Source organism: Notamacropus eugenii, chromosome 7 (assembly GCF_028372415.1).
Source record: "Notamacropus eugenii isolate mMacEug1 chromosome 7, mMacEug1.pri_v2, whole genome shotgun sequence".
Lineage (NCBI taxonomy): Eukaryota > Metazoa > Chordata > Mammalia > Diprotodontia > Macropodidae > Notamacropus > Notamacropus eugenii.
The window spans coordinates 47,254,282-47,268,855 of record NC_092878.1 but is presented as its reverse complement, the minus strand read 5'-3'; the positions used below and the strand labels follow the sequence as shown (position 1 = coordinate 47,268,855).

The window sequence follows — 14,574 nt, the reverse complement described above, 5'->3', positions numbered from 1 at the left end:
TTATCTACCTGTCATGAAGTTTAAATTTAAACTGTGAGTTCATGCCCCCGTATCATGAGCTCCAATTTCTGATACTGACAGTAGAACCTTCTGAGGGCATCTCAGTAAATGTCAAGAGGAGTAGGCATAATTGTTTCCTTGTTCTTCCTACCTACCTACCTAAACCTTCCAAAACCACTGGGAATACCTGACTCCCATTAGGGTACTGTCACAGACCCCAACCCTTCCTATCACTATGAAGGTATCTGCTCAATTGCCTTTTCTCCCTCATATTTCTAGTGTTCTACACTAATTTTTTACATATACCCAAAATTATTTGACCCTCAGTTTTATCTTTCACTTTCTTACTCATGATCTAATTTACTCATTTATTAACTAAACATACTAATCCTACACTTCATGAACAAGTTGTTATTTTTACTCATCTCCAATTGTACTTCCTTTAATCACCTCCTCTTTGTCATACCCTGACCACTGGGAAAAAAAGATAACATCTAGATCAGGGGTTCTTGACCTTTTTAGTATCATGGACCCCTTTGTTGGACTAGTAATGTCTCCTCTTAAAATGTTTTAAAATACATAAAACAAAATATATAAGATTACAAGAGGAATCAATTATATTGAAATACAATTATGAAAATACACTTTAAAAGAAGGTCACAGAGCTCAACTTAAAGACCTTGATTTACACCCTAAATCTAAATGGGAGATTATTTAAGATTATAGATAGCGTTTTATAATCTCCAACCATTTTCAACTTTAACATATGATAGCAAATTTTAAAAAAAGGTGTTACTTCTGCAATATACCTTTCTGTACTAGAAGGATTCTTTGCAGCAACATTAATAAGTGGTGGAATTAACCTGAGTCTTCTAGAACATGGTGGTTTATCTAAACAGGAATTAGGAGTCAAGCTTCCTTGATGTAATATCTTTGGTGACCTAGAAAGAAGAATTATTTCAAAAATGAAAATATTTCTGTAGTTTCAAACAAAAAACATTCACTTAATAATAACAGGTGCTTAAGTTTTTACTTATAGTATACAGTATGTTCTAGAACTTGTTTAGAATCGTTCAAAATTTGTTTCATCTAAATGTATCTACAGCAATACGCCAATAGGCAAACTTTCATAACAATGTTTAATATGCTTCCTGTTCCTCAAGAGTAATGACTAAATCTCCACAACTTTTCCTTTCTCTTCTCAAGCTCCTTATGCACTCATGCACCATGGAATAACAGAGACAAGCAGACTTGAGTTCTACTTTGAACTCTTACTCTGACTGTATTACCACTGGCAAGTCACTTTCTTTTAGTGTTCCACACAACTCTAAGATTGTAAGTTACAAAGATGGCTCAGTTGGAAGAGGAAATTCCTAGGAGCTTTCTACAACGATAAAACCGCAGGACCAGTAAACAAAAAAAAGAAAATCATGTATTCATTATGTATTGCTGTCCTCTGTTTTTCTAGAAATAATAATACATCCATTTAGATTAATAAACTCACATACAACGTAGAAATAAGCATAGAATTTCTGGGTCATGTAGGCATTTTTTTCCAATCTCCATGACTTTTCAAACCTCCCCAAACAGAAATTATGCACCAGAGTTAAAATAATTCCAGTTGTTTCTATGGGCTAGGACACCAAAAATCCAAAAGAAGGTTAAGACAACAACAACCAGGAATTGATGCTCACTGACCCTGAACTCACTTAGCTCACTTCCTCACTTCCCATGCTCCTAGCAGGAAGCCTGAAGCCAGACTGTCCTAGAAGATCCAAAGACATGATACAGACACATCAAAACACTTTTCTAAAACCTGTTTCCCCCACCCTCCTTTTTCCCAGTGTCACGGAGATTCTGACTTTAGGCTAAAAAAATTGACTTGGCAGCCAGTTTGGTCACAGATCTTCAGAAGCAAAAGCCTGCTGAGGGTGGCAGCCTGGAAGCACCAACACCTGTCAATGCCAAACCAGAGAAGTGAGGAACAGATGACTAGGACAAGTCACTAGGCGAGAACCCCATATGTGTGGAGGGTTATGTAGTATTCTACCAAGCCTGAGGGAAAGAGCACCCAGCTAGGGCCAGTTCTAACCACCTGTGATGGCAATCGCATTAGAATCTTTTGCCGTTTTTGTTTTACTAAAAGTACCTCTGACTGAATAATGTGATTGATGAGGATCTTTCCCACCCATTGATGGGCCTGGCCCATTACGGGAAGCTTGATTAGGGGAGTTGTTTTGCATGAGGGTCCCAAGTACCTTTTGCTTTTTCTACTGAGGCACTAGGTCAGAGACAGTTATACCCTCTGACTCTAAAAAAGGCATAAATACTCTGAGGGTGAGGTTTTACTTTGGGGTTTACCAAGTGTTTGTTTGGCCAGACGAGGACTCTGGGAAGCTGCTAAGGAGCCTCCTGGCTTTCAGAAACCCACATTTCCTCTCTGGTAAAGATGTATGTATGTTAATGGTCAGACATTTTGGAAGCACATCTGCTGATTTTTGATTTCTCTGAAATTTTTATTTTGATTTTCTCTGATACTTGTGCTTGAATAAAGTGATTGTTAACCCCTCAAAAATTGCCTTTCCTTTTAGAGAAGCAGATCAAAGAACCTGTGACTGGCAATAAGCTCCCCTGTGTATGTTGGGGTGCTTACTGTTACATCACCCAAAATTCAGTTGGGGCAGAAATCTAGGCTGGTGAACTATGAACTGCCTTTGTGGGCAGAGGCAGAAATGTTTTGAGATCTACTCAACAAGCATTAGTTCAATGCCTGCTATGTTCTAGACACTTGGAACAGAAAAAGTGAAACAGTCCGTACTCTCAAGGATCTTACAGTCTAAATGGGAGGGAGGGGGATAGAGAGATGGACAACATGTGAATAAATGACAAAGGAACTAGTATCTGGTGGGAGAGGATGAGGAGGATCTGTGAAGTCTTTATGTGTAATTAAGCCTTGAAGGAAACAAAAGTATTTCAAGAGGTGGAGATAAAGAGGAAACATATTCCAGGCATGAGGAACTGCCAGTAAAAGAACCATGTATCAGATGAAATTGGAGTTGTTTGGATGTTACAGCCACTACAATCTGACCATTACTATTTCAGGTGATTAAAATTTCACATCATCTAAAGATCAAATTCTATTCTCATTTAAGTCACCAACTATGAATGACCATGTCAAGATCAAATTTTTCTCAAACACAATTATTCAATACTCATTCATTAAATGGATAAAACCTAATTAGCATTTTACTACTGTGAATTAAATACATTGTGTTTATTATATTTAATGTACAAAATAATTCTGAAATTATTGAGTTTATATGTATGGAAATTGTAACTGCTGTCATATGATCAGTAAATGTAAAGTATTCCTTATGTTCAAAACTGACATAGGCATGTATCAACATTTACTGATCATTAGAAGATAAAAACAGCTTCTCCAGTTTATCACTTGCCTTCCAAAGGTCCTCCCAGTCCCAGTTCATTACAATATGTATTAGTAAAGTCTTCTACTTCCTATATTATCAGTTATTTAATATTCATGTCTCCAAACTTCTCTTACCAGCAACACTTTCACCCTGGAGATGTATCTTCTATAAGGCCCACTCTCTTAAAGTCCCTACCCTGGAACTTCATTTTATGTGTGGTCCAGGACACATTAACTTCTTTCTCAGCACTACTATTCACTCTCTAGATTTCATTCCTCAACTTGTACCTTTCTCTCACCCCCATTTTCCTGCTTTGTTTTTTCTTTCCCCACTATAAACTAAATTCCTTGAGGAAAGGGCCTTTATATCCCTAGAACTTAGCACAGTGCCTAGCTCACAGTAAGCACTTAACATGTTTTATCTAGGAATGTTCTATCATTTCGTATTATAACTTACTCCAATCAATTTTTCTTCCCATATAAATTACATACCTGAGCAAATCTTTGTTCTGAGTTCTAGGGGACTGTCTGGAGAATTTGGGAGAGGGCTCTTCCAACAAACAATTAGCAATTCCAATATTTTCTGAGCTGGGTAGAGAACGTTTTTTGGGTTTTTTGAAATCCCCTAAAATATTAAATTCTAGTGTTAGGCCAGAATATTTTAAAAAGTAGTAAGTGACTGAATAAATATTGATTCAGAACTAGAAAATATTACCTGAATTGTAGATAATGCTTCTGCAGTCAGAGCATTCCCAGTTTTGTCTCCATGTTCTTATTGAGGAACAAGCTAAATGTGTTCCACTAGATCCACAATACTGGCAGCGTTTTATTTCCCATTTACTAAGGAAATAGGGGAAAAGAGATAATTATGTTTAGTTATTAACATATGAATAAGATACATAAGCACAGCATTCTTAACCACCTTCCCCTTCCTCTTCAATTGTTCACATATAGATAGACCATTTACTTTGGGATTATTTTAATCCTTTATTTTCTTGCCTTTGCCATTCTGTAATTTGCAAACCTCCTCCCTGACTAATTAATGCCTATAAAATGAATGCATACTAATATTAACATACACACACACAAACATATATGATACTAAATAGAATAGAAGAACAAGCATTCCTTTGTATTTAAAGATGTGAACTGATGAAAATTGACATTTTTTATGGAAGCTGAAAAAAAAAGTGAAACTAAATATCCAGATAAGACCCCCAAAATAAGGTGATTTGGCTCTGATTTAAGTGAGGCAGATGTTTATGCTATTTCTCTTATTACAGGGTAATATTTATTACATGGTGCACTGCAAGTTAGGCTGGATTTAAAGTCAAAGGACATGCGTTCAAATTTTAACTCTGTATAATCTTTCAAAGTCTCAGTTTCCTAGATTAAATACCCTCAGGACCCTTTCAACTTAAATCTTAATTCCATAACCTTCTTATTGGTGGTGAATGTGTTCCTAAAAAAGAACACTCAGGAGGCAGAGACAAGAGGCAGAGTAAAGGCAGGGACTTCCCTGAACTCTCCCAAACCTCTCCAAAGACCTGTAAAAAATGACTCTAAACAAATTCTAGAGCAGCAGAACCCACAAAAAAACCAGAGTGACACAAATTTCCAGTCCAAGACAACCTGGCAGCTTAACAAGAAAGATCTGTTGCACCAGGATGAGAGAGGAGCACAGTCCAGCACAGGCCAGGACAACATAAACAGACCCCATCAAACCCAGAGCAGACCTCAGGAGACTAAGTCATTGGCAGCTGTGGCAGTTTCCAAACTTCTCAACCCACAAACACCAAAGACAACTTAGAAAGTCAGAAGGAAAGGTCTGCTGGACCTGCATGAGAAAGGAGCGCAGCCCCAGCACAGCCCTAGGGCTACAGTGCAGCAACAGAGGCTACAGCTACTGGAGCTTTCAGCAAATAGACCATAAGAGGATCAAACAACTGATCAGAAGGAAATTACAGAAATCTCTTTGTTGGCATTGAGGCAGGACTCTGTTGCTTTGCCCATACTTGGATCTGGGTGACAGTTCTGGGGTAAGGAGGAGCACTGGCATAGCAGATCTTGTAGCAGCACTGAAGAGGGAATCCTCCTCACAGTTTCAGGGCAAAAAAGAGTGCTTGTGGCCACTCACAGACCAGAGCACAGGCCAGAAGAGAAATAAACACCTCTCTTGAGATCATACTACCTTGGAAGAACTGAAAATTTAAGGGTGGAGTCAAGATCGGGGAGCAGAAGGACAGACCTGTAGCAGCTCCCTGACATAGCCCATAAAAATACCTGTAAAAAATGACTCTAAACAAATTCTAGAGCACCAGAAGCTACAAAACAACAGAGTGAAAGAGATTTCCAGCCCAAGGCAGCCTAGAAGGCCGACAGGAAAAGGTCTAAAGCACTGGGGGTGGAGTGTAGCCTGGCCTTGGTGGTGTGGCAGGGACAGGACCAGAGCAGGCCTCAGGACGCATGTAATCCCAGGCAGCAGCTGCGGTTCCCAGATCACTCAACCCACAAACTCCAAAGGCAGCTTCAAAGGTCAGGGAGAAAGCTCTCTCACTTGGGTGAGAAAGGAACACAGTCTGGCCCTAGGGTGCCAGTTGTTGCGGCACAGCGTCCATTTTAGGAACCCTCAGCCTAAAGTCCCTGAGGGAATTGAGCTGCTGATCTGGACCTCACCCCTAAGTGGTGTTCCTGGGGTGAGGAAGAGCTCTGGCTAGCCTGGTGGAGCTAGTGGAGGCTCTGGAGAGGGAATTCTACTCACAGATCCTGGGCAGAAAACAGTGCTTGTGGTTGCTCCCAGACCAGAGTGCAGGCCAGGAGAGAAGTAAACTCCTCTTCCTTGACTGTGCCACACTGGAGGAACTGATAACTTGCAGGTTCCCAAAGTGTACCCTCCTCTCGACAAAGGACTCAAAAGTCAAGTAACTGACTGGAAAAATGCTGAAAAAAAGGGAAAAAAATAAGACTACAGAAGGCTACTTTCTTGGTGAACAGGTATTTTCTTCCATCCTTTCAGCTGAGAAAGAAAAATGCATACCATCAGAGGAAGACAGAGTGAAGTGCTAAAAGTAAAGGCTTCTGCACCCAAAACCTCGAAAATAAATATGCAGTGGTCTCAGGCCATGGAAGAGCTCAAAAAGGATTTTGAAAATCAAGTAAGAGAGGTGAAGTTAAAATTGGGAAGAGAAATGAGAGTGATGCAAGAAAATCATGAAAAGTGAGTCAACAGCTTGCTAAAGGAGACCCCAAAAAATGCTGAAGAAAATAAGACCTTTAAAAATAGGCTAACTCAGGGGCGGAGTCAAGATGGCAGCATAGAAAGACGCATATACTCTAGTGCTTCCCCCACAGCCCACAAAATACCTGTAAAAAATGACTCTCAACAAATTCTAGAGCAGCAGAAGCCACAGAACAACAGAGCAAAAGAGGTTTCCAGCCAAAGGTAACCTAGATGGTCGACAGGAAAGGTTTACCACACAGGACAGGAGCGGAGCCCAGCTCTGGCTGTGTTGCACTGGGAGGAACAGGACCTGAACAGACCTCTGGGGCAGAGTTCTTAGCATGGAGGGTCCCAGATACCTCAACCCACAAGCTACAAAGAAAGCTACAAAGGTCAGTGTGGGAGGGCTTTCCCAACTGGATGAGAGGGGAACAAGGTTCATCCAGCAACGGCCCCAGGCAACGGCAGCAACAGCAGCATCAGACTACAGGCAGCTATGGTGGCTGGGAAGCAAACTGGATCCATTATCCAGGCAGCTCAGCTTAAAGCCTCTGGCAGTAGGGAGTAGGATCTAAACCTCAGCCCTGAGTGATGGCCCCACCCCCATCCAAAGCCCCAGAGGAAATTGCACAGCTGAGTCAAATCTCAGCCTTGAATATGATACCAGGAAGAGGAGGGGCAGTAGGATGATCCTCTTGACAAAGGATTCAGAAGTCAAGTAACTGGCTGGGAAAATGCCCAAAAAAGGGGGGAAAAATGACCATAGAAGGTTACTTTCTTGGTGAACAGGTATCTCATCCCATCCTTTTGGATGAGGGAGAACAAGGCATACTGTCACAGGAGGCCAAGGCCCCTGCCTCCAGGGCCTCCAAAGGGAAATTAAACTGGGCACAGGCCATGGAAGAGCTTGAAAAATGAGTTAGCAGCTTGCTAAAGGAGAACCAAAAAAATGCTAAGGAAAATAACACCTTTAAAAAGATGCTAACTCAACCGGAAAAAAGAGGTTCAAAAAGCCAATGAGGAAAAGGAGGCTTTAAAAAAAGCAGAATTAGCCAAATGGAGGAGAAGGTTCAAAAGCTCACTGAACAAAATAGTTCTGTAAAAGAGAGAATTAAGTTCAGGGAAGCTAATGATTATGACATAAACCAAGCAGTTAAAAAACGAAACCAAAAGTTTGAAAAAATAGAAGATAATGTGAAACATCTCATTGGAAAAATAACTGACCTGGAAAATAGATCCAGGAGAGACAATTTAAAAATTATGGCACTACCTGAAAGCCATGATCAAAAAAAGAGCCTAGACATTATCTTCCATGAAATTATCAAGGAAAACTGTCCTGATATTCTAGAACCAGAGGGCAAAATAAATACTGAAAGAATACATCGATCACCTCCTGAAAGAGACCCGAAAAGAGAAACTCCTAGGAATATTGTGGCCAAATTTCAGAGTTCCTAGGTTAAGGAGAAAATAATGTAAGCAGCTCGAAAGAAGCAATTTGAGTACTCTGGAAATACAATCAGGATAACACAGGATCTGGCAGCTTCAACATTAAGGGATTGAAGGGCTTGGAATAGGATATTCCAGAAGTCAAAGGAAGTGGGATTAAAACCAAGCATCACCTACCCAACAAAACTGAGAATAATACTTCAAGGGAATAAATGGTTATTCAACGATATAGAGGACTCCCAAGCATTCTTGATGAAAAGACCAGAACTGAAGAGAAAATTTGATTTTCAAACACAAGAATCAAGAGAAACATGAAAAGGTAAACAGGAAAGAGAAATCATAAAAGACTTTCTAAAGCTGAACTGTTTACATTCCTACATGGAAAGAAATATTTGTAACTCTTGAGACTTTTCTCAGTATTTGGGTAGGTGGAGGGATTGTACACACACACACACACACACACACACACACACACATAGAGTACAGGTTGTGTTGAATCAGAAGAGATGATATCCATAAAAAAAATAAATAAAATAAAAATTAGGGGGTGAGGGAGGAAAATACTGGGAGGAGAAAGGGAGAAATGGAATGGGGCAGGCTATAACTCATAAAAGAGATAAGAAAAATCTTGTTTAATGGAGAAGGGAGAAGGGGAGAGGGGAAAAGTGAAGCTACTCTCTCCACATATGGCTTATGGAGGGAATAACATGCTCACTAAATTTGGTATGAAAGTCTATCTTACACTACAGGAAAGTAGGGGAGGAGGAGACAAGTGGGGTTAGGGGAATGATAGAAGGGAGGGCAAATGGGAGAAGGGAGTAACTAGAAATAAACACTTTTGGGAAGGGACAAGGTCAAATGAGGGAATAAAAAAAATAAGGGGGGATAGAGTAGGATATAGGATAATACAGTTAGTATTACACAACATGATTATTATGGAAGTCTTTTGCAAAACAACACATATTTAGTTCGTATCGAATTGCTTGCCTTCTCAGTGGGGATGCAGAGGGAGAGAGGGAGGGAGAAAAGTTGGAATTCAAAGTATCAGAAACGAATGTTGAGAATTATTATTGCATATAATTAGGAAATAAGAAATACAGGTAATGGGATATAGAAATTTATCTTGCCCTACAAGAAAAGAGAGAAGATGGGAATAAGGGAAGGGTGGAGTGTGATAAAAGGGAGGGTAGGGGAAGGAGTAATCAGAATGCAAGGTATTAGGGGGTAGGGGGAGGAGAGAAAAAGTGGATATGTTACAAAGATGTAAAAGCAATTAGTATTAAAACAATTGACTCAATTAATTACTGAGACTAAATCAGAGACATTTTTAGTTTGGAGAAAAGAACTTGGGGTAAAATTTGGCATTGATGGAAAAGTTAAGGTTTTAATGATAAATTTGATTTTATGATTGTTATTTAATCAGGAACTAGAACATGTATACAAAGGCATGTAAGCCACTTAACACTTGCCTCAAAAGATATTCCTTAGCCAATGTGAAATTATAGTCATATCTGAAACCTGGTTATTGGAACCTGCTATTTTAAGATTCTATGGGACTATTAACTGATTGTTCTTCTGAGTCTAACTCCAGGTATGGATAGCAAGAAAGACGCTCTGAGCCTCCAATTCATGATGCAAGTGAGCCTATAAGATGCTGGTATAAACTGCAAAAGGTGATCTCATGGGAAGGGTGGGAGAGAGGCTGTTCAACCTGGGCTGAGGTAGGATTCTCCTTACTCAATTTCTCCACTGACACATGGCAGACTTTAAGCCTGACTGAATGCAAGTTGACAGTCTACTCCTGCCTGGAATTGACATGAAGTTGGGGGGATATTGGTTCCCTGCAATGTCACTACTCTTAGTGGCAATTTCCTATAGTCAAAAGATTCGTAAGCTTAATACCAGATCCATTAAATTATAGATTGTTGGTAGGGGAACTTCCGAGGCTAAGTCTAAAATTAAGCTATTAGGCTTAGGACTTTAGACCAACAACAATAAGTTAGGGTCCTTTAATTCTTAGCAATAGTGTGGAGACAATCAGGTCAAGGGCTTGTAAAGTTAGCATATGTAGTTATTATTTGTGTCTCAGTTGGTTAATGTTAAAAAAAAAATTTGTTTGTGGTCTATATTGTAAAGGTTTTAAGAGAACTATCACCTGACCAAAAGTTGGAATTGTTTTATGTGATATGAACTGTGTGAAAAATGAAAAATAAAAAAAATTTTAAAAAAATAGGCTAACTCAATTGGCAAAAGAGGTCCAAAAAGCCAATGAGGAGAAGAATGCTTCAAAAAGCAGAATTAGCCAAATGGAAAGGGAGGTTCAATGGTTCTTTAAAAATCAGAATGTAACAAATGGAAACTAATGACTTATGAGAAACCAAGAAATTACAAAACAAAACCAAAAGAATGAAAAAATTTGAGACAATGTAAAATATCTCATTGGAAAAACAACTGGGGGCAGGGCCAAGATGGCAGAGTAGAAAGACACGCATACACAGGATCTCCCCACACAGCTCATAAAATACCTGTAGAGGGACTCTCAACAAATTTTGGAGCAGCAGAAGTGGAGAACAACAGAGTGGAGGAGATTTCCAGCCCATGGTGACCTGAAAGGCCCATGGGAAATACTGACTGCACTAGACGAGGAGCGGAGCGCAGAGCCCAGCCCAGCCTTGGCCATGTGGCAGGCGGTGCAACTCTGGGAGGAGGACACCTTGGGGGTGAAATCTCCAGTAGCAGCAACAACAGCGGGTCTGTTCCCTCAACCCACAGGCACCAAAAGTCAGTGACGGGGTTTTTTCAGCTGGCCAGGAAGGGAGAAGGGCCTTCCCCTTGCTCTGGCCTCAGGAAGTGGCCACAGAGGTCACATCCACAGGTGGCAGCAGTTCTCAGCAACCTGTACAGCCACCCACATACATTGCTGGATCATAAAAACACCTAGGGGCACTTAAGAGCTGAGTTTTACCTCAGCCCTATGTGGAGGCCCTGGGCGAGCTGGTCTTTGTCTCACACTGAATGGTGGCCCTGCCTATCCAGCTATCTGAAAATCAGCCCCCAGTGCTGACTTGGTGGAACTGGAGGCCAGGTGGCTGTGGAGAGGTAACTGCTAAGATTCTGGGCACAAAAATCCCTCTCTGCGTCCAGACCACTACATGTTGATCGTGCCACCTTGGAGGAACTGAGATCTCACAGATTCCCAGAGTATACTGTACTCTTGACAAATGACCCAAAAGTCAAGTTAACTGGTTGGGAAAATACCCGAAAAAGGGAAAAAAAAATAAGACCATAGAAGGTTACTTTCTTGGTGAACAGATATCTCCTCCCATCCTTTTGGGTGAGGAAGAACAATGCTTACCATCAGGGAAAGACATAAAAGTCAAGGCTTCTGTATCCCAAACATCCAAAATAAATACTCAATGGGCTCAGGCCATGGAAGAGCTCAAAAACGATTTTGAAAATCAAGTAAGAGAGGTGGAGGAAAAACTGGGAAGAGAAATGACAGAGATGCAAGAAAAGCATGAAAAGCAGGTCAACACCTTGCAAAAGGAGACCCAAAAAAAATGCTGAAGAAAATAACACCTTGAAAAATAGGCTAACTCAATTAGCAAAAGAGGTTCAAAAAGCCAATGAGGAGAAGAATGCTTCAAAAAGCAGAATTAGCCAAATGGAAAAGGAGGTTCAATAGTTCTTTAAAAATTAGAATGTAACAAATGGAAACTAATGACTTTATGAGAAACCAAGAAATCACAAAACAAAACCAAAAGAATGAAAAAATGGAAGAAAACGTGAAATATCTCACTGGAAAAACAACTGACCTGGAAAACAGATCCAGGAGAGACAATTTAAAAATTATGGGACTACCTGAAAGCCATGATCAAAAAAAGAGCCTAGACATCAACTTGCATGAAATCATCAAGGGAAACTGCCCTGATAGTCTAGAACCAGGGGGCAAAATAAATATTGAAAGAATCCACTGCTCACCTCCTGAAAGAGATCCAAAAAGAGAAACTCCTAGGAACATTGTGGCCAAATTCCAGAGTTCCCTGGTCAAGGAGAAAATATTGCAAGCAGCTAGAAAGAAACAATTCAAGTATTGTGGAAATACAATCAGGATAACACAAGATCTAGCAGCTTCTACATTAAGGGACTGAAGGGCATGGAATATGATATTCCAGAAGTCAAAGGAACTAGGACTAAAACCAAGAATCACCTACCCAGCAAAACTGAGTATAATACTTCAGGGGAAAAAATGAAATGATTTCTTTCAATGAAATAGAGGACTTTCAAGTATTCTTGATGAAAAGATCAGAGCTGAAAAGAAAATTTGACTTTCAAACACAAGAATCAAGAGAAGCATGAAAAGGTAAACAGCAAAGAGAAATCATAAGGGACTTACTAAAGTTGAACTATTTATATTCCTAAATGGAAAGACAATATTTGTAACTCTTGAAACTTTTTTCAGTATCTGGGTAGTTGGTGGGATTGCACGCGTGACACACACACACACACACACACACAGCGTCAGAGAGCACAGGGTGAGTTGAATAGGATGGGATCATATCTTAAAAAAATGAAATTAAGCAGTGAGAGAGAAATATATTGGGAGGAGAAAGGGAGAAATGGAATGGGGCAAACCATCTCTCATAAAAGAGGCAAGTAGATGATTTTTCAGTGGAGGGACAAAGCGGGGAGGTGAGAGAAAAACCATGAAGCTTACTCTCATCACATTCTGCTAAAGGAAGGAATAAAATGCACACTCATTTTGGTATGAAAACCTATCTTACAATACAGGAAAGTGGGGAAGAAGGAGATAAGCAGGGTTTGGGGGTATGATGGGAGGAGAGAGCAATTAGAAGTCAACACTCTTGGGGAGGGAGTAGGATCCAAAGAGAGAATAGAAGCAATGGGGGGCAGGATAGGAATGGAGGGAAATACAGTTAGAGTTACACAACACAACTATTATGGAAGTCATTTGCAAAACTACACAGATATGGCCTATATTGAATTGATTGCCTTCCCAAAGGGAATGGGTGGGGAGGAAGGGATGAAGAGAAGTTGGAAGTCAAAGTTTTAGGAACAACTGTCAAGTATCGTTCTTGCTACTAGGAAATAAGAAATACAGGTAATGGAGTATAGAAAGTTACCTGGCCCTACAGGACAAAAGAGAAGATGGGGACAAGGGAAGGGAGGGATGTTAGAAGGGAGGGCAGATTGGTGATAGGGGCAATTAGAATGCTCCACGTTCTGGGGTAGGGGGAGGGGAGAAATGGGGAGAAAATTTGGAACCCAAAATTTTGTGAAAATGAATGTTAAAAGTTAAATAAATAAATTTAATTTAAAAAAAAGTCAAGAAAAAGGCTGGGAAAATGAACAAAAGGAAAAAAAACCTCAGACTATAGAAACTTACATTGCTGACAAGGAAGATCAAAACAAACACTCAGAAGAGGCATTACAAAGTCAAATCTCCTATATCCAAAGCCTCCATGAAAAATATGAATTGGCCCCAGGCCATGGAAGAGTTCAAAAAGGATTTTGGAAATAAACTAAGAGAAGTAGAGGAAAAATTGGGAAGAGAAATGACAGTAATGCAAGAAAATCATTGAGCAAAGGAGCTTGCTAAAGGAGAATCAAAAAAAAAAATTCTGAAGAAAATAGCATCTTAAAAAATAGACTACACCAAATGGCAAAAAAGGTCCAAAAAGTCAATGAGGAGAACAACATCTTAAAAAGCAGAACTAGCCAAATGGAAAAGGAGGTCCAAAAGCACACTGAAGAAAATTATTCCTTAAAAATTAGAATGGAGCAAATGGAGGCTAATAATTCTATGAGAAATCAAGACATTATAAACCAAAACCTAAAGAATAAAAAAATACAATGTGAAATATCTCATTAGAAAAGCTGACCTAGAAAAATACATCTCTGAGAGAGAATTTAAAAATTATTAGACTACCTCAAAGCCATGATCAAAAAAAGAGCCCAGACATCATTTTCCAAGGAATACTTGTAATGGTAAGGTAATTTGAAGCCCTTCCCTGCCCCTTAACAGACCCACATGACCTCCTTTGAGCTTTGGCCCAGCCCACAGCTTGAATCACATGAAACCCATGATGGGAGGAGCTTGCTCAATGGTTGGTGGAGCAGGAAGGGCAGAGCTGAGAGATAGTGAGGTGGAGCTGAGAGAGAGAAGAGGCAGGTCAGACAGTAAGCATGAGTGAAAGAGGGAGTGATTTTGCCTAAGGGAGCTTGTTTGTTAGGAGGCCTGACAGAGAGAAGGCTTGTGGATGGCCATGTTTCCCTACATTGATAATGTAGATAATGTAGATTTCTTTGTTACTATGATGGATTTGGCTTCCTGAAGTCTGAAAAAATATCTTGGTTTTGTCTTTGAAGAAAAGAGTTTATATTTTGTGAATTTACCCTGGAAGTATGCATGCAAATCCACAGCGGTTGTTGTGGGTATTGCACTGGCATATACAAATGG

General features: G+C 40.0%; 1 protein-coding gene across 6 annotated transcripts in view; it reads right to left on the bottom strand.

Moving 5' to 3' along the window:
- The window catches only part of G2E3 (G2/M-phase specific E3 ubiquitin protein ligase), a 70,008-nt gene that overhangs the window by 16,695 nt on the left and 38,739 nt on the right, over positions 1–14,574 (bottom strand). For all 6 annotated transcript variants that reach the window (XM_072625176.1, XM_072625174.1, XM_072625178.1 and 3 more), the window contains 3 exons: positions 4,143–4,267; positions 3,920–4,052; positions 810–941 (listed from right to left, as the gene is read on the bottom strand). In XM_072625176.1, the coding sequence (XP_072481277.1) occupies positions 810–941; positions 3,920–4,052; positions 4,143–4,267 (390 nt within the window). The remainder of the gene's footprint in view (positions 1–809; positions 942–3,919; positions 4,053–4,142; positions 4,268–14,574) is intronic.